This window comes from Sebastes fasciatus, chromosome 4 (genome assembly GCF_043250625.1).
Source record: "Sebastes fasciatus isolate fSebFas1 chromosome 4, fSebFas1.pri, whole genome shotgun sequence".
NCBI lineage: Eukaryota > Metazoa > Chordata > Actinopteri > Perciformes > Sebastidae > Sebastes > Sebastes fasciatus.
This window is the reverse complement of record NC_133798.1, coordinates 28,959,041-28,978,567: the sequence shown is the minus strand read 5'-3', so window position 1 is coordinate 28,978,567 and position 19,527 is coordinate 28,959,041. Positions and strand designations below refer to the sequence as shown.

The following is a 19,527-nucleotide window of genomic DNA, read 5'->3' as shown; positions in this document are numbered from 1 at the left end:
CTGCATGCTGGGATTCTTTGGAAAATTGAATAAAGATAATTTGATTAAAAAAACAAAAACAAACAAAATCAAATAAAACGTGTTTGCAGCAGGACTCTGTGCGTCTGTTAACTGATGGAGGAAGCACGGCTCTACATGCGGCTTCCGTCCTGTCGGCGTGGTGGTGATCCTGCACGTCTAAACGAGGCCATATCTCACCACGGCAACGCCGGTATCCTAGCAGCTGCAGCCGGCGGCGTTAGTTGGCACGGAAACAGAGCAGAAGCTTAGAGACACACACAGACAGACTGATGAGTCTTTCCAGCTTTCTGTAAATAAGGTAAATGCAGGATGTAGAAGATATGTACAAACACAAGCTTTATTATCACAGTATAACAGCTCAGGCTCTAATTAATGCAGAGACTGGTTGCAGTTTATTAACCTCAAACATAAACCTTAAATGTCAGATTCAATTGTCACAGAAATGCACATCACATTTGAGTGAATTAATTATGCAGATGTGAGCCCGCTGTTGTGCGTCGCCTTGGCAGGAGGGTTGAGTACACCTGCATTTAGCCCCACTTGTGCCTTCCAGGGTCCCATTACGCCGTGACACAGCTGTTAGCATCGCAGAATCAACAATCGAGAGCTCCATTTGGCTGAATTTACCACAAGTGCTCCCTCAATTTGATTCATGCAAATCAGCGACGCGCCTCTTAAAAGACGGAGCTTTTCAGCTGTTTGAGAGCCTGGCAGAAGTCAGCTGGCTGTTTTGTCTTGTGTGGTTTCTCTCTAATTAAAGCTTCAGATAACCTGGTTGATGTTGGAGGCTAAATGCTCATTTTTCTCCTCAGAGTATTTAATAACGAAGAGAATATTCATCGGATCTGTGTGAACTAGCAGCAGCCTTTCTGCTCAGAGGTGACAACACAAACAACAAAATAATTGAATTCACACAGTTATCCTCAAGTGCACTTGAGAGGTCACAAACATGGAGGTTGTACTGACAGAAAAGACATGAAAGAAGCTTTGCTATGGCAACATCCGTAAAGGGAAATACCGCTCACTTATTCAGTCTGTATGTAGTTAATCAGAAATCTGTTGACATGAACTATTCTCTCCCAGTTTGTGAAGATAAAGGTGAGTGTTTCTAGCTACAGGTAACGTCTTTCTTTGAGAGCATTGTTCACTGGTAACAACTGGCTGTGGCAAAATTAACAAAACACAAAATCAATGAACAGTCTAACAGTTTACATAGCAGAAGTTTAACAATGTCATGACACACCCAATGACTCAATCAGCATCGTTTTTTTCCTGAATTTGACATTTTAGAAAGAATAACAGTGATACAATGTATGGCTTGAATGTATTCGTACAGCTGCGTTTCTTTCCAAACACTAACGGACGCCGCATTTTGGTTTAGATGACATTACCATAGTTATAAAAACGGTGTCTGTGTGTCTTCATTCCTCTTCCTCCTCGTTGTCCAGCGGTCCTCGGTTTGGGGGCAGAGACGGTTTGATTCGCTGCCAACGATTTGGTGGCCAGATGATGTGAGACGCCCGACCGTGAAGCAGCCCCACAGACACCTGGGAAAAAAATAAAACAGAACTCAGGGTCAGAATTGAAGGTTCAGAAGAAGACAACGACTGCGTTTACATGCACACAATATTCAGTTTTTTGCCATTATTCCGAAAACGACAATATTCTACTAAGCTGTTTACATGGCTAATGAAGATTAATTAATTCCTATGATCAGTAATTTGTGTATTTTGATGCTGAATTGAATCCAAATTCAGATAAAGACTGTCAAAGAAGAAGAAATGTCTTTTCTAGCATTAGTTATAAAATATCACATATTGGGTTTTGTGCAGCGTTGACAGAGCCATGTGCTCTCTGAGTGGTTTTTAGTACAACTTGTAAAATGAGTATAGTATTGTGTTCTAAAGTGATTAGCCCATCTGCTCTCAGCGATTTTATTGGAGCTACAATAACGAGGACTAAATATGATGAAGAGCGTCACTGTGTGCAGAGAAAAGCTTATTTTGGAGGATTTAAGACGGTTTTGATTTACATTCACTCTCGAGTCCAGAGTCTTTCAGACATCAACAGCAGAGATAATTAAAACTGGCAAGCTGACAGCTGAAGATCTGGTTGTCTGACATCTTCCTCGCTGCATCAATTAGAGCTGCTTTGCATAAGGTCGAACACACACACACACATACACGCACACACACGCCAGCAAATGTCAAATGCTTTTAATGACGCCTGTTATCTCTAAAAAGCTGCCGTCTATGTCAAAAAAGCACCATGCTGCGTTCATCTTCATCTTCAGAGGAACCTTCAGACAGCCAGTGTGCTCCGGCTCACGGGCCGACACGAGGCCGCCGCAGACAGACAACGAGGAGGTGTTTGATTTGACTTCCTGGGTGTCCCAGCAGCGGAGGCGGGGCTGTAGTCGGAGCGAGCCGCCACCCCCCCACCACCACCACCACGGCTGCAGGTCAAGATCCAGTTTAATAACATGAAGTAATGAAGCAGCCGATTAATATTCATCTGCTGCAGTTGAGGAGCAGGTCAGCGGGCTGTTATCTACTCGCAGGCCGCCAGATATTAAAAAAAACTAATTGAATCAAATGTTATTTATTATGCACATTTCATACATCTGCTAACAGAAGAAGCAAATCTAAAAGCTGTGAGCGCCGACCGTGGATGTCTGGGTCAGCAGACATTTCTATTTCTTTAATCTTTTAATCTAAGAAACATGATACAAGTTGGTTATTGGTTCTTTATTATGTTTTCTAGGGTTTTAACCAGAGGATTTTCACTGAGAGCAGCGCTCTTATGTCGTTCACTGGGTACTTGTCTTGTTCCTCGCTTCCTTCTTTGTTTCCTTGGTTTATTCTTGGACTCTTTCTTTGGTTTCCCAGTTTCTCTTTTAATTCATCTTACATAATTCATAATTACCTTCTTTGTTTGGTTCCTCTTCAGCTCATTTTGTTTGTTTTACAGGTTCTCTATTTGTTTCTATTGTTTGTCATTTTGTTTCTTCTTTGGTCCCTTCTGTAATTAAGTATTTATTTGTGTTTGTATTTGGTTTTCTTCTTTGGCACTTTTCTTAGCTGACTGGTTTAGTTCCTTGGATCCTTCTTCAATTTTTGTAGCTTGTTGGTTCCTTCTATATTCTTCATCTGACTCGCTGAGTGTCCATATAGCGTTCTTCTATAGCAGAAAAGTACTGACATTTTCAACTAGAAGCGCTGCTTCTAGAGCGGCCGCACAAAAAAGTCGCAGCGCTCTGAAAAAAGACGCTGAGTCAACAAATTTTCACTCCCAACTTGTAAAATACCGATGCTTGGTCAGTTGGCCTACGCCTCTAGGTTCCCCTCTAGCATCAGTTTAGGACGTGTCAGGGACGACGTGTCAGTTTCCGCTCGTTACACGCATAGTGTCTTTTCAAAATAAACTTCCGTGTTCACAGGGAATGTACAGTTTACGCTTGTTACATACATACAGTGTAATTTCAAAATAAACTTCCAACGTAAGTTTACTTAGATTTTTTGGTTTACTTGGTACCAACAATTCTACAATTTCATATAGCAGACACTTTTGTCAAAAGCGACGTACATCTGAGAGTTCGTACAACACAAGCAAGGATCTAGATAGGAGGGAACAGCTTCAAGTCCGATCGGACACAGGTGCCGACGGGCAGTGCACAGGCATGGTTAGGTTTAAAACCTGGCTTGGGGTCCTTCTATGTGGATTCCTGCCATGGTTCCTTGGTCCGGTCTTCATTTTTATTGGGTCTTTGGTTCCTTCAGTTCCTTAGTTTCCTTCAGTTTTGCCGTTCTTAGCTCTCTCTTTGCTTCCTTGTTTTTTAATCTTTTTGATTCGTTGCTTATTTGGTTCCATTTTTTATTCACTGCTGACTTGATCCTTTAGTTCCTAATCTTTCTCTTCAGCGCTTTCTTTGCTTCATTAGTGCCTTTCTTCCTGTGTTAACATGCACATCAGGATGCGTATGGAGCTGTGAGAGGCAGAAATCTCAGCAGCTGGCTGAGCTCTGGCTGAATCACTGGTATCGATCAACAACCCCCATCAACCCCCAGCAGATGTATTGTGGTCATTTCGTGCTTTGGGCTCAGTAAAAACCTTATTTATTGCACCTTTACACTCTTTAATGGGCCATACTTCCCACAGCGTCAGATCGACTGCCATGAAATCTTGTCTGTTTATTGCCGACAAGTTTTCACAGATTTTTCAAAGTTGTGAATTTCTTTGAAAACAGTTTCACGTCTCAACAAAAAAAAAAAACTCCACAGAGTTACACTACATGCTCTTTGTAGAGATTGTGGAAGTTTGTTTTGGACTATTTTTGATCGACCCATAGGCTGAGTGCATCATTTGTGAGCGCTGATGTGATTCTGAGTGAAAAGACTGTGTGGTGGGTGGCAGCGAACACTGCAGGCCACATTCAAAAAGAATATATTATTCAAATGAGACCTCCTCGCTGGATGGGATACATCCTGAATATACCCCATTGATTTAGCAGTTTAAGTCATGTTCCTCCTGGTAGGAATATTTGGCGGTGACATTAAACTGTCAGATGTGAGTACGTAGTGCGACATGACGTTTTCCTCCCATAAAAAGAAACATAACGGTGCGGTGGCCCGGCGAGATGCTGCCGCTGCTTCAGCCATTCAGCAAGAATAAAGACATAATGTGATTTTATGAAGTGCGTGATGATGATGTCTGTTAGGAGGGATGGAAGCTGACAGTCGCTCCTCAACCCCATTTTAAAGTGCAGTCCAATAAAACAGGGAGAATGACAGAGACAGAAAGACCAAACATTTACACCATCTGGTCAAAGTGTCTTATGATTTCTTTGCCAACATGTAGCACAAATGTAAATGTAAAAAATCTCCAATGACCAACCATCAGCTTGGTGTATCAGGGGCGTAAAATCAACCAGGCTGTTCTCTTACATCTTTTGTAGCTATTCCTATGGAAAATATTGCTCTGTAATTTGTATATATCCCACAAAATCATTCGTATGTAATCCACTTAATCATGAACTAAGAATAAAGAGCGACAGCCGCCTCGTAAGGAGGAGGTCGAGGTGGATGTGTGGGTCAAAAAACCAGGAGACCGCTGTTCATGTCCCGTATGATACCAGAAGTCAACGTTGATTTATTTGTCACGTAACATCCATACTTAGGTTACAGCACTTCTGGAGTTATTTTAACCCAAACCACCATCTTTTCCTAAACCTAACTAAGTAGTTTTGTCGCCTAAACCTAACCAAGAAGACGTACGTTTATTTTGAAATGACTGTATGCATGTAACGAGTGGAAATTGACACGTCGTCCCTGTGTTGATTCTTGTTTATTATTTTTTACAACAAATAAACAAAAATCTATTAACATTGTTTATGTGGCGGTAAACGCAGCCTTTATATTAAGACAATTAATTAAATGTTATATTAAAGTTCTTACACATAAGGGATGAGCTCAAGTTTTAATTACAAAACTAAACTGCATTGCTGTTTGTGAGTTATTATATGAATGTTACATGAGAACAGATAATCGTGTCTGGTGTAACGGAGCGCTGCCGCTGCCGTACACAGAGACATGTCTCAGGAGGAAACTGTAAAGCCGGAGGAGCTCAGCGGAGCTCTTGGTCCATGTGTTCTGGGTTTTACATCTGAGGGGATTTCCTCTGAGCTCCTCGGCTGGATCCCTTTCAGCTGGAGATCGGGCGCTTCTGTCTGGCCTGTAATGTGCCGTCCATAGCAAACAGCACCTTCGCTGCTGAAAATTTCATACCGCTCAACCCGAGAGGGTCGAACTACAAACAGCAGGCAGAGAGGAGGAGTCGGTGGGAGGATGTTAATAGTCTTTCTGCACCAGAGAAACGCAGCGTTAATGAAATCTTTATGTTTGGAGGAGAAGCTGCAGCGTCTGTCGGGATGGACGAACCAAGACAACAGAAACATCCACATCTGTTAACACACTCCACTTCTACACAGACTTCAACTGGAATACTGGAAGGCAACACACACACGATGCATAATCTATCACTTCTGTTTCCTTCAGTAAATCAGAAGGGGGTGCAGGTAAACAGATAAAACCTGACCTCTGACATACACACACATTTATTTATCCATGAAGTTTCATAAGCGCCATGCTCTTTTTCCACCGTATAAACATGGTTTTTCCATCAGAGTTGAATGGAGCAGTTTTAGGGTTTAATGCCTTGCTCATTGGCTCTTTGACAGTAGTTACTGTGAGGCTTACTTCCCCTTCTCTTTCACTCTTTCTGCTCCTAATCCAACTATACATTAAAGTTACTACAAGGAGTTTTTCACTGCTTTATGAAACAGTCTCAATTTGATACTGATACCTCTATATGACCTACATAAGTAAACGAGACCATCAGAGAGAAGATTGGAAAGTTATTCTTAATGCTTGTCAGCAACGATATCAGATGAAACGATTTACGGCTCGCAGACGGGAAGAGCCCGTGTTTACATTTTCACAGGTAAAGTTTGGCGGTGAGTACGTTAGCCGGTTAAAAGGAAGCAGGGGAAATAACATGTTTGTGGTTGTGGCTGATACTTGGGCAAGATCCACCAGAGAAAAACAAAAGCATTGACGGAAGAACCCCCCAAAAAAGTTAAAAGAGACAACGAGCACGGGCAAAAACAAGAGTCAACCCTGGTCGCTCATTCAACAGATTGGAGAGAATTGTGGGATTTGAAAAGATTCAAAGCCGATTCTGAATTGTCCCTCTTCCTCCTCGACTGATGTGTAATATTCTATATTATCTATTGTATTACTATGATGTTGGGCACAGGATTGTCTTTACAGTGTAGTTACAATACCTAGTTATGCTTATTTTATTGTTATTTATCGTTGTGTAACCATGCAGCGGTCGTGTATCTGTAATGCAGCCTAATGGGAGAATAATGTGATCAAACTATTTATGAATGACTTTGGGGATGTACAGTACTGACTGGTTGTGTAACACTAGCGGATGCAGTTCGTACCGGTCCGAAGCTGTTGCTGTCCAGACTGTGTCCGTGATGATCCCCCTCAATCCAGAAGTGACCGTCAGGAACTCGAACGTATCGGTTCTTGTAGCACAGAGTCCTGAAGAAACGAGACAAAACTAATTAGATTTGGTTTTTAATCAGGCTTTTGAAAGAAAAGAAAAAAAAAATGAAATGCAGTGAAATCTAATGATGTTAAAACAGCTCAGAGTTTTTGTTTAAAGATGTCTGATTTTTATTTTAGTGCCATCAGCGTACCCAAACACCAAACTGTCCTCACTGAGTGTTGAGTTTCACAACATCCACAATGAGCTGAAAGACAGTTCAGAGCCCTCACTAGAAAGCCGTGAGTAATGTACTTATATTTGTGTCTGAACAGCCAAACTCTGCGGGACATAATGTTTACCATCTTAAACAGGCCTGTGTCGCAAGAAAAAAAAAGAAAGGTGATGCATTGTTGTGGGCGTGTTGTTTGTACAGAATACATCTTTTTAATATTAACAGCATCTGCATAACAAACAACACCAAGGTTGAAGAAAAACTGAACCGAAGTGAGAAACAGATTCTAATTTGAATAATTGCTTCGTTGCCTTTGATAAAAGAAAGAAAAATATCAAGATTCAGGGAGAAAATTAATAAGGCTGGCGGTAAAGGGGGTGGAGGGGGTGGGGGTGGCGGCGACGGCGACGGTGCTCGTCTCACGCTGTAGCTGCTTCAATCAGGTCGTCATGTTTATGAGGAGAAGGTCCAACGCCCTTCATCATCCCTCTGGACTGTTATGGGCCTGTTCCAGCCCTGATTTATCATTTAGCAGAGGAACATTGTGAGTTATAGCCTCACTGACTTTTTAAATGGAAATTCGTCTGCGATTCTTAATGTGCGAGTGTGTATGTGTGTGTGTGCGCTGGTCCGGGAGGCCGGCTGACCGAAGAGGCCTTGGATACATAAATATTGATTTAGCCACAGCAGCTGAATTTACTGACTCACAAAAAAAAACAAGCTGGGACCTTTTTACAGGAATAAAAAAAGGTTACAGCCTATATGACACCAATTCTGTGCTACGTTTGAGGAGGAACAACTGTGAAATCTTTACAGAACCAAGGACGATTGACTTCACTGTATTTAGCCTTTTGTAAACCAGGTTTGGTCTGTTGAGATGAAGCCTGCAGGGAGAAAATCCTCCCTCTCTCTCTATCATCAATCTGTGGTTCTTAAATTCATCTCAGCTGTAATTTTTTTGTTGAACCGTTTCTCTGTTAACCTGCCTCGCACACTTCTACCTAAAGGCTGGCTTGCACTAAAAGATATTTCAAATCTTACCAGATGTGTAAAATGTGAGAGAGCCCACACATAACATGTTATATTAAATTCACCGAAACAGCACACCACACACTAACAGATTCATTCATCAACAACAAGAGTCCCGACTAAAAAAAAACAGAAATATTACCAAATCTCTGGCGATCACACGTGACTTTATAGTGTAAACAAACATGGTGGACAACGGGCAGGAAGAATTAGGGATTTTAGTTTTTACTTTGTACTGAAAATTCACGAAGGATGGATGGATGAAGTCATGGAGACACGTTAAGTAAACACTTGTGTTGTTGCCACAAATCAACAAGTTGTTCCTCCATTTATTCACATTTATCATGAGCTCATGCATTAGCCACGACTACCATGACGGTGATGGTTGTCCTTCCTTCATCAGCAAGCCCCCAGGAAAAGCGCCGGTCGTTGATCCCAATTTTCGTAGTGGCCAAACTGTGGTACTACAACTTCTGTGTCCATCACGTGATGCTATCGATCCCAAAAATACTTTTTCCCATTGACTTACATTGGGAAAGAGACGTCTGTAACTCGGACGATATTTTTTTTTTAGGTGAATCGACTTCCCAGTATGAACACTTGAATAGCCCTTATTTTAATCATGTCAGGTCAAGGGACCCCTTTGAAAATGGCCATGCCAGTTTTTCCTTGCTAAAATTTAGCGTAACTTCATAGCGTTATTTAACCTCCTTTATGACCAGCTATGACATGGCTGGTACCAATGGATTCATTAGGTTTTTTAGTTTCATATGATACCAAAAACTTCACCCTAGCTCTAAAACTGAGCCTGTGACAACCTCTGACAAAAGTAAAGTCAGCTGAGGGCACAGACACACTCATACGTACCAAAATAACAACAGAACACACGCCGCGGATGCTTCGGATAAGCTTGACTGTCTGAACAGTGGGTTTTTAAGGAATCTGAACAAAGGGTGTTTCACCAAGACTGGTTAAACATTCTCATTTCTTTCATCAGTGTTAACAGCAGCTGACGAATGTTTCAGAGGAGTTTAATGAGGCAGAGGTGGACAGCTGCTGACAGCTCCACACCCTGCTCCGACCTGCTGATACGTGCTCCTGAAGGCCGCTGCTGATCATCACGTCTTTGGATTGAAGCTGTCAATCGCCTCTTCACTGTTCATCATCTTTGAATTTGTCTTTTTTCACGCTGATAAATTAGAAACCATACAGAGTTTTCCACTAGATTTTCCTCCTGACAGGGTGACGGTGTAGCTGAACGATCATCTCTGACATCAGCTGACATTCACTACCGCCGTGGCTCAGTTTAATTGGGTGGAAATATGTGTATTTACAGCTGACTGGATTTCATCATGCATGAAGTCCATTGTAGAGTCAAAGTACCAACACCACCAGGGTCAGAGGTTCAGGAAGCACTTTTACTAAAGATATAAGTAGTAATGCTGCTGTATGACCTACTGAATACTATAACGATGGTTCCAGCTTTTCAAATGTGCTGCTTTTCTCCGTTTTATATCAAAGTAAAATGAATATCTTTGGGTTTTGCACTGTTGTTCAGACAAAACAAGGCATTTGATGGCATCATATTGGGCTCTTAGATCAAGTGATGGCCTTTTTTCCACCTTATTTTGGTGTTATGGGATGAAAAAAAAGGATAATCAATAATAAAAAGTTACGAGCACAGCAGTGCTTTGAGCTAAATGGTGAGGTTAGACTGGATTTATGTTTCTAGAGGAGATGGGGTCATTTTAACATCACCTGCACTAGTGGTCAGTGATGTTAATCCCGTCCATAGTGTATATGTGAGTAAAAATAATAATTAAAACTTATTACAACTTAACTTGCTGGTCCTCCTCTGGTTAAAATCCCACCCAGAGCAAAAGCTAAAGTGGATCTATGGGATTCAATATTTTTCCATCAGCTATGTGTGAAAATGGAGGCTATTTCTGCTAAACTGATCGATACTAACATGCTAACATCTACACATATAGGCCAATATGACGACATTGAATGTGCTATTGTAATGCCAGCTACAGGTACGTACTGGTATTATCCTCTGAGCCTGTATTTTGTTTACATTTTGGCAAATTGACCATTACAAGTATGCTGAAATATCGATTACTTAAAAACTGAGCCCGAAAGAAATTAGTGGCATTAAAACGAATTTGCGTTAATACGGTATTATCGCGCTAACTCAACAACACTTTGGGACATAACAGCTGTCTAGAGTCCTGTGTTTGTTGGATCCGTCCACCTCCTCTCGCTCCATAAACAGTCTTTCTCTCTTTTTATTCTACGTCACTAGCTCTGAGCGAAGCATATTCACGAGGGTTTGATGATGTCCATTACAATCAGTACAGACTACATGGCATACAAACGACACGCCAAAAGCAAGAAAAGGCGTTCGTATTGCATACAAATTGCCTTGCAAATTACCTATTCATACACCTTTTAGTGCGACCAGGCTGCTTCCACACCCCCTGGGGAGGCTTTAGTCTTTCTCTTTTGGTCTTATCCTGCTGAATTTTGTGCCAATCCATCAATAGATGTTGAGATATTTCACAGGATAAGTGAAAACTTTGACCTGCCGTTGGCGCTAGATAAAAAGTTAGATCACCAAATTCATTGGGATTCATCCTTTGGGGACATGATATCTGGACCAAATCCAACAGATAGATTACAATGAGATATTTCAGTCTGGACCAAAAAAGCAAATATAGACTTCAGTAAAATTTGTGTAACCTGACCATTTACAGCTGACATTGTATTGAGAGAATCACTGAATGAGGCTGTGTTACAGCTGGCAGCAAATTCACCATGTTGGCTGTGAGTACACGCCAAATACAATTTTGGTTGCCAGGTTTTTGATAAAAGCCTGCACAAAACAGCAGACAGTATCTCTAATGTGTTTACAGATTAAATGAATTGCTTCCTGCACTATTCTGCGTGTGAAGTTGAGGACTTTAGCGCCCATCTTTCCTTCAGACGGTATACTTTATGTGTTTTTGTGTCCATCACTTTGTTAAGAGTCGGAGTGACTTTTCGTGTCAGCGGTGGCTGCCTCCCGCTGGAAGTGGACCTGTATAATGGTTTAACAGACAAATAAACTTTATTTATGAGTCACCATTAGTTCATTGCAGATTCTCCCGCACCGCGCCACAGTTAACACTCCCACTTAGTTTCCTCTGGCCTGACAGCGACGGCGGCAGATTTACGTGCGGTATAAGCCTCTCTGTTTGGAGATGAATCTGTAAAACAATCCTCTCTCTGCGGCGGGCGGTTACGTGGCAGGCAGACGGTCTGGCCCGCGTGGCCAAATTAAAACCGGAGCTATGATTTATGTCGGCCTGGCCCGTGTAAGACAACACGGGCTGTCAGCCAGCGTCGTCAGCGCCGCCTCCGCCAGGGAACCCATCACAGGCCTGTTAATTATTCATCCCCTCCTCAGCCCGTGACCTGTAATTTGCACCGCCGACACTACCTGGATGCAACGCATGACGATGGCGTGTTGTGATACCGTGAACACGCCTCTGTGGGTCTGATGTCCTGCCACTTCCTGTCAGCCTCCCCGGCGCTGCTGCTGCTGCTGCAGGGTCCCACTGTGGACACCGGAGCTGACGGGTTTACTGGTTCACTGGGTGGCTTGTGCCGTCTGTCACAGCGACTGCGTTCCCTCTGCGTGTCACGTAGCTGGATGATCTGTTTTGATGCATCATGTTGTGCTGCATGCAAGATTATTAACATCTGCATGACTTGTTGTGGAGAATCTGACCTCAGTATTTTATCCTGAGAGACCTGAAATGCAGTTTATAATTTAAAGATCAACTCCAGATATGTTTTAAGACATATACTCTACTTTGAATAATGATTTGTGTCTGATGTGGTTTTTCAACGTATCCTCATACAACGTATGTAGGATTTCTTACAAAAAGTTATTCCTCATTTTTGTTGTGTTTTCCAACGAATGTCCAGCAACACGTGTCAGTTTGCGCTCGTTACATGTATACAGTCCTTTCAAGATAAACTTCCGTCTTCACAGGAAACAACTTAGTTAGGTTTAGGACAAAATTGTAGTTTGGAATAAAATAACAACGGAAGTGACGTAACGGAAGTGAAAGTAACGGAAGTGAAAGTAACGGAAGTGACGTAACATTACAGTGCATTTTTTTATGTAGATATAGCTTTAAACGGTGATTGAGAGCAAATCTTTAACTCTGTTTTGTCATGTTGGTTGATGCTTTGCAGTCATGCTTGTTAAATGTACTGGCAGTTTGTAATCTGTTTAATTCTCTATGAGTCAAAATACAAAATATGTGTAAAACGATAAAGGGATTTTAAAGTCTATCTAGATTTCCACAGGATAAAGAGAATTAATAGCCTACTCTTTACATGGTGTAAGGAGTTAACCAACCTTCAAAAAGATCAGAATGATCAAAGGAGAATAAGGTGTTGACCTTGTCGTCTTTACAAGTACGATACAGAGCAAAGTCTGAAGTAAAATGTGCAGAAATGGGCAGAAACTTGGGCACGAAAAGACCAAAATTCAGTGACCTGTGACTAATGATCGCATAACCTAAATCATACATGTAGTCAGCGTCTGCATCGGACAATATAATGATGCTTGACATAGTAATAATATATATATATTCAGTAATCAGTCACAAGTTTTGCAGATTTTGTGCCAAAGTTTTCGTGTTCTGATTAAAAGATAAAAATGAAAGAGACTGCATTGTTAATTGGACAGAGAGACAGACTGGGGACACGACGGTCTCTGTAATGAATAAAATAACCTGTCCAACAGTCAGACGGTGAGTTTTGAGAAGTTGCTGTATCAGAGCCAGCAGCCCAGCCCGCTCTCTTCTCCTGCTGCGTCTCATTATCTCAACTGTGGAGCTCATTTCCTCACGAGAACGCCGTGTAACACAACCGAGAACAGCTCCTACCACACACACACACACACACACACACACACACACACACACACACACACACACACACACACACACACACACACACACACACACACACACACACACACACACACACACACACACACACACACACACACACACACACACACACACACACACACACACACACAGCTATCCACTCACACTAAGAATAAAAATAGCTATCTGCAACCTAACCTTAATGTCTTCTTAATGCCTGTTCAAATGCAATTCAAGACCAATTTCAGGCCGACATTAAGCCTGAAGAGTTAAAATACTCCAGTGAAGTCTGCTTCAGAGCACTCACACTGATCTCACACAGGGGAAATAACAAAAAGATTCATTTTTGGAAACACATTCAGCAGCAGTGAAATATAAATATAATACTGCGTTTCATGGTGCAAGAGCATTTAAAAACCAACCTATAACCAAACCAGAGCAGTTGTTGAGGGATAAAGCACAATTCATGATCCGCATGTAAACAAAAGGGAAGCTCTGAAACACTCTGACGATATACGATTCACAATCCCTCTGAGAATGAACCACTGATCTGAGACTGGGATGGTGGAATCCAACAGTCTCACAGCAGGTCGTGAAATAGTAACGAAATTTGAACTAAATGATTTGATTCGTGTACAATGATGAAAATTTCCCTTTTTTTTCCTGACGCTCAGCACGACTTTCAACAACACATTTTTCATATGTTTTCCTACGAATGTCCAGCAACACGTAATGTGTCAATTTCCGCTCCATTCTTTTCAAAATTAAACTACTTAGTTATGTTTAGGAAAAGATGGTGGTTTGGGTTTAAATAACAATCGGAAGTGCTGTAACTTAAGTACAGAAGTTATGCAACAAATAAAACAACAATGACTTCTGGTTTCACACGGGACACAAACAGCGGTGGTGTCCTGGGGAAAGTCTGGTGTTTTTTGACCCACCCATCCACCCATCCACCCATCCGCCCGACCTCCTCCCTACACGGCGTTTGTTGCTCTTTATACTTCCTGTTTTTTTAAGTGGATTCCATAGCGGACTTTCTTGCGGTACGTTACGCAACAAGTGTAACAACGTCACGTACAGCGCAGTCGCTCAGCAATTCTTATGTAAACCACGCAATTTGTGAAGTGGGAAATATAAAGAGCGGCAAACGCCACATAGGGAGGAAGTCAGGGTGGATGGGTGGGTCCAAAAACACCAGACTTTCACCAGGAGACCGCTGTCCATGTCCCGTGTGAAACCAGAAGTCAACGTTGATTTAATTGTCACGTAACTTCTGTACTTAAGTTACAGCACTTCCGATGTTATTTTAACCCAAACCACCAACTTTTCCTAACTAACTAAGTAGTTTGTTACTTAAGCCTAACCAAATCAGTCTATTCCTAAACCTCACTAAGTAGGTTTATTTTGAAAAGACTGGAGCGGAAATTGACACGTGCGTCACATGTTGCTGGACATTCGGAGGAAAACGCACAAAAAATACATTGTTGAAAGCGCTGAGCGTCACGAAAAAGTGTGTCTATGCACACAAATCAAATAGATTAAATTTCATGACTATTTCACGAACTGCTGTGAGACTGTGTTGTTACGTAACAACCGTAACAACGTTACATAACAAGCGTAAGGTCAACGTTGACCCATCCATCACCAGTAGTGGACTCTCTCGCTTGTTATACTTGTTACTATACCACGTAACTTTCAATAACAGTCGCTCGTTGTACTACGTCACACCCGAATGCGAAAACGTCGACATTCAACGTATCCATGGTTTGCAGAAATGTACAATACCAACACTTTTCCTGGCGACGGCCTGTAAAACATTATAAAAGACTAAGATATCAACAGGTTTTTGGATAAATATTGCAACGGCAACCTTTTCAAGAAGGTGGTTAAAGGAATGAAAGAGGGAGGATGTGTTCGTACGATCGAACAAGTCCGCCACCGATGGAAAACTTTGAAAAGTCAGAACATGCACAGCTGCGTTTAAATGAGAATACTAGTGGCCATGTAAACAGTTTAGTAGGAATATTGTCTAAATATTTTGTGCATGTAAACATAGTCATTGCTTCACATTTTCAGAGCAGCTCGACAGTTTCAGGCCACCCAGTGTGAGGCATCACCTCGGATTAACTTGTTTCCAGTTCGGAGCTAAAATTTAAATAAAAAAAAGACTTCAGCTCGACTTTGAGTTGAAACAGCTGCTACAGCTCTCTCAGCAGTTTTGACATGCTGGTTTCATGGTGCGCTGCACCAAAACTCCTGTTCTGTAATTTGTTCACCCACCTGACAAACACAACACACGGTGCCGGCAGTGATCGGCCACTTCAAATCTGCTTTAGTCATCAGTGGGAGCCTGTTTGTTCAGCCATGCAGAGGAACCGCCGTTATTAATGGGACAAAGTCACGCTTCTTGTACCCGACAACTGCTGAAAGTCACCTCAAAACCAAGAAAAAAAGAACAGCTGAAGACTGTGTACAAAGAGTTTAGTGTTTAGTGTTGCTTGTACCAGAAAAGTCTCAGCAGCAGCAGCTGCAGCAGCAATGCCTCCGACTGAAGTCTCCTGGAGCAAGACTCTGAGGCTTACTGGTTCACGGTACTAAAGTCCTAAAGAGTACTGTACCGATCTTTGAACTCCTAAAACATTGTGTGATCAAAAATTGATGCAGCAGAACAATAGATTGTATAAAATATGGACGTAGACTCTGTGACGTCACCCATCAGTCCTAAAGGGCAAAAACAAAGCTCGTGCAATCGCCATCTTGGCAGTGACGACTCCGGCTAATACTGGTCTTTTTACTACTTTTAAAAACATGTGCACTAGAACTCCCCAACACCTGCAAACAAACGTTGATGTATTATAATGATAATAATATAATAATAATACTAATAACTGATTTAGTCCCAAGAGACATGCTCCCTTGGCTGATGATTGGCTGGACAGGATCTGCTGTCACTCTGTCTGAAAGTCATCACATGTGACTTTAACATCCTCTAAACCTGACAGAGAACCAACAAACGTGTCGACACAGGAGGATATAATCATCACTCGCGCTGTGGAGGAAACGATGATGAACTTCACAGCGAAAGCACCGACAGGTGGAAGAGGCCGTTATGTAAATTTATATGTACGATGTTGATGAGGTGGAGCATTTTGATTGGTTCATCAATAGATCATATCTACTGTTGTGTGTTAAGGACGGTTAATAATATGGAGGACGATTGATGCCAAAATAAAGGAAAGTCTTTTTTTTCCATCAATGATAAAATAATACAAGTAACTACACAAAGATTGCTGAGTTTGCAGACATCTGTGAAAAATAAAATAAATAATAATTAAAGCTGCAAGCAGTGATGAACGGGCCCTCGCACCTTCACGTACGCCGGGGGTACACAATGATACAGAATGATGCCTCCCCCTCTACTGTTTATGACAACTGGATCATGAGTTATGAAAGAGGGCTAAAGTTTAGTGGCGGGACTATGAGTCGGTGTTGGCATGTATCCTCAGCCCTGGACCGTCATCATGGCTGAGAAATTTGGAGCAGATTTGAAAAAGTACGCAGAAGTTGCAAACACTTCTTGTTTTATGACGAAAGGTTTCCCTGCAACGCCACGCCACGCCACGCCACGCCACGCCACGCCACGCCACACCACGTTGTCGATGTTGCATGAAAACACAAATGGTTGACACATTTTGATTGCAAAAGTCTTTAGATGGTTCTGACCAAATTTGAAGTCGATCGGGTGAATTTTCTCGGAGGAATTTGTTAAATTACACGGTCTGTAAAACGTTAAAAATGGGCGAAAATGGCATATTCAACTGAAAATGGCTGACTTCCTGTTGGGTTTTGGGTATACCTCCAAGAGGCTTTTTTGTACGTCTTTACATGTTATATCTGCCTACCAAATTGCATATATGTAGGTGAAACCCAAATGAGGGGCTTAATTTTTCTTAATCTTTCTAGGGGCAACACCCGAGCAAGATTGTGTCAAATTTTTTCATTGTGCAAAGTTTGACAATTTTCTGAGCACCATAAGGCTATCAAAAATGTGATTCATTTTATTATTATTAATAATAATGATAATAATAATAATAATAATAATAATAATAATGCCTTCACTTTCAATAGGGCCTTTTTCGGCGATGTTGGCGGTGCTCAGGTCCTAATAATTATCTACTACTTAAAACTGTAGACGATCTACCTGATATTCAAAGGTAAGTGGGATGCCTGTGCGAGTTCGTAAAGTGTAGAAATATATATATAGCGGTAAACTCCTCCATGTTTCTTCCCTTGGTGAGTGTTTTGTGTGTGTGCAGGGACCGAGCAGTAATTTACTTTTGCCACCAGGTGATGCCAGTTAATCTGATTAGAAACCAGCGTGATGGAGTGAACCTCTTGACTGCAAACTGATGCGATTAGATGGGATTAGATTAGGCAGGCTGCTGTTTCACATCAACCTCAGGATGCCTTTACTTTATTACAATATAAATGTGATATTAAAGATATCCGTTTCTTTATCAGTGTTGGTTTGACAGTCAGTCATTTGTTGCTGCAGGAGCCGGAGGATGAGGAGCTGCTTCCTACCTGATGAAGTCTCCCTCCAGGCCAATGACTCGCTTGATGATCTTCTGCTGGGGATTCTTGGGGGACCTGCAGGAACAATAAACATATATAAGGCAATAAGCATAAAAGCCAAACAGGAAAACACGGCCAAATAAAACTCATACAAGCGTGATGTAGTCAGGATGTGGAGCAGCTCTGTTCAGGGAGACGGTGTCTGCACATTCAGATCTAGTTTAAGATGAAAGACTGGTGTATTAGATACTCGTCTACAGTCTATAGGACATTTTACCAACTCCAAAGCGTCAGAATCAAACCAAAACTACATGTTGGACAAGCAGAAATGAAGGCTGCATTTCTCAGCTCTTGAAAAAAAGAAGTTATTCTTATGCTGTTACTGTATTTTGCATTAGAAATGACACATTTTTGGGAAAAGCACAGGAAGTAGGGGTGCTTAGGATGTGAGCTCCGCCATCAGGTGTCTGAGGGGCTGATCACACCGACACGCATCACTACAAACGCATCGCCAGCAAATCCACTGTTTTCCTGTGGTATGGTGCACCTGGCGTGCGCAAAAAAGTTAAAATTAGGGCTGTCAAAGTTAATGCGATAATAACGCATTAACACAAATTTGTTTTAACGCAACTTGCAATTATTAGGTTGTAGCGGCTCAGTTTTAAAGCTACAGTGAAGCTTGTCGCAAAGGAGGCTAAATAACGCTCCAAACGGCCAATCAGAGCTGATCTGGAGTCCAGCTGCCGTCTCTGAGCAGCTGTCAATCACTCGCCAACTCCGATCAAACGGTCAAACTAGGCAGCGCTGATCAAATATGAATCAATATTCTGTTACTGTAATGCCTATTTCTCTCCTCAAATGTTTTCAGAAACATCTTGTAGTGTACTGTTTAGCTGTAAAATGAGAAAGTTTGTGACCCGGCAGCCATGTTGAGATCAGTTGAGGAAATATCAAGCACCGCCCACCAGCCGGAGCACAGCCAATAGGAACGCTCTCTCTCTGAAATGACCTGTGATTGGCCAAAGTCTCCCGTCATGGGCTAGATTTTCTAAAGCCTGAAAACAGAGCCATGAGGAGATACAGAAGTGTAGTTTTCTCTCAGAAGACTTGAATTACAATTTGCTGAAAGGTTATTATGGAATCGTCATCCGGCGATCTTCCGCATCCATTGGGCCCATGGAGCAGGCGATTAGCGTCCGCTCGGTCACATGACTCGGTCACGGGGTCACAGCCGTCACGCCGACGTCAGGGCTTGCTAACTCCGCCTCATTCACATGAACGGAGGAAGGGAAATAACTCTGGATTCAGCTATTAGTGCATTTTACAACTTTTAGGACCTAATGATTCAAGTGTTCGTACTGGGAAGTTGAGTTACAGACGTCTCTTTCCCAATGTAAGTCTATGGGAAAAAGTATTTTTGGGCCCAATGGCATCACGTGACGGACACAGAAGCTGTAGTACCGCCGTTTGACCACTACAAAAAAAATGGCATCAACGACCAGCGCTCTTCCTGGGGGACTTTGCTCTTCCTCTTCCTATACTTTTCATCCTCTTCCTTCGTCTCTTCCTCCTACTCCTCTCCCTCGCCTCCCCGTTGCCGTGGGGATACAGGGGATCATGACTGACTGACTGACAGCTTGCTAAGCCAATTGGATTCGCCTA

The 19,527-nt window shown here is 42.0% G+C and overlaps 1 protein-coding gene across 3 annotated transcripts in view; it reads right to left on the bottom strand.

The window, feature by feature from the left end:
• Positions 1 to 333: 333 nt before the first annotated feature.
• Positions 334 to 19,527, bottom strand: part of immp2l (inner mitochondrial membrane peptidase subunit 2) — a 147,668-nt gene continuing 128,474 nt past the window's right edge. For all 3 annotated transcript variants that reach the window (XM_074633432.1, XM_074633433.1, XM_074633434.1), the window contains exons 4-6: positions 17,875 to 17,940; positions 7,028 to 7,130; positions 334 to 1,568 (exon numbers count right to left, since the gene is read on the bottom strand). In XM_074633432.1, coding sequence (XP_074489533.1) covers positions 1,443 to 1,568; positions 7,028 to 7,130; positions 17,875 to 17,940 — 295 coding nt within the window. In that variant the 3' untranslated portion in view covers positions 334 to 1,442. The remainder of the gene's footprint in view (positions 1,569 to 7,027; positions 7,131 to 17,874; positions 17,941 to 19,527) is intronic.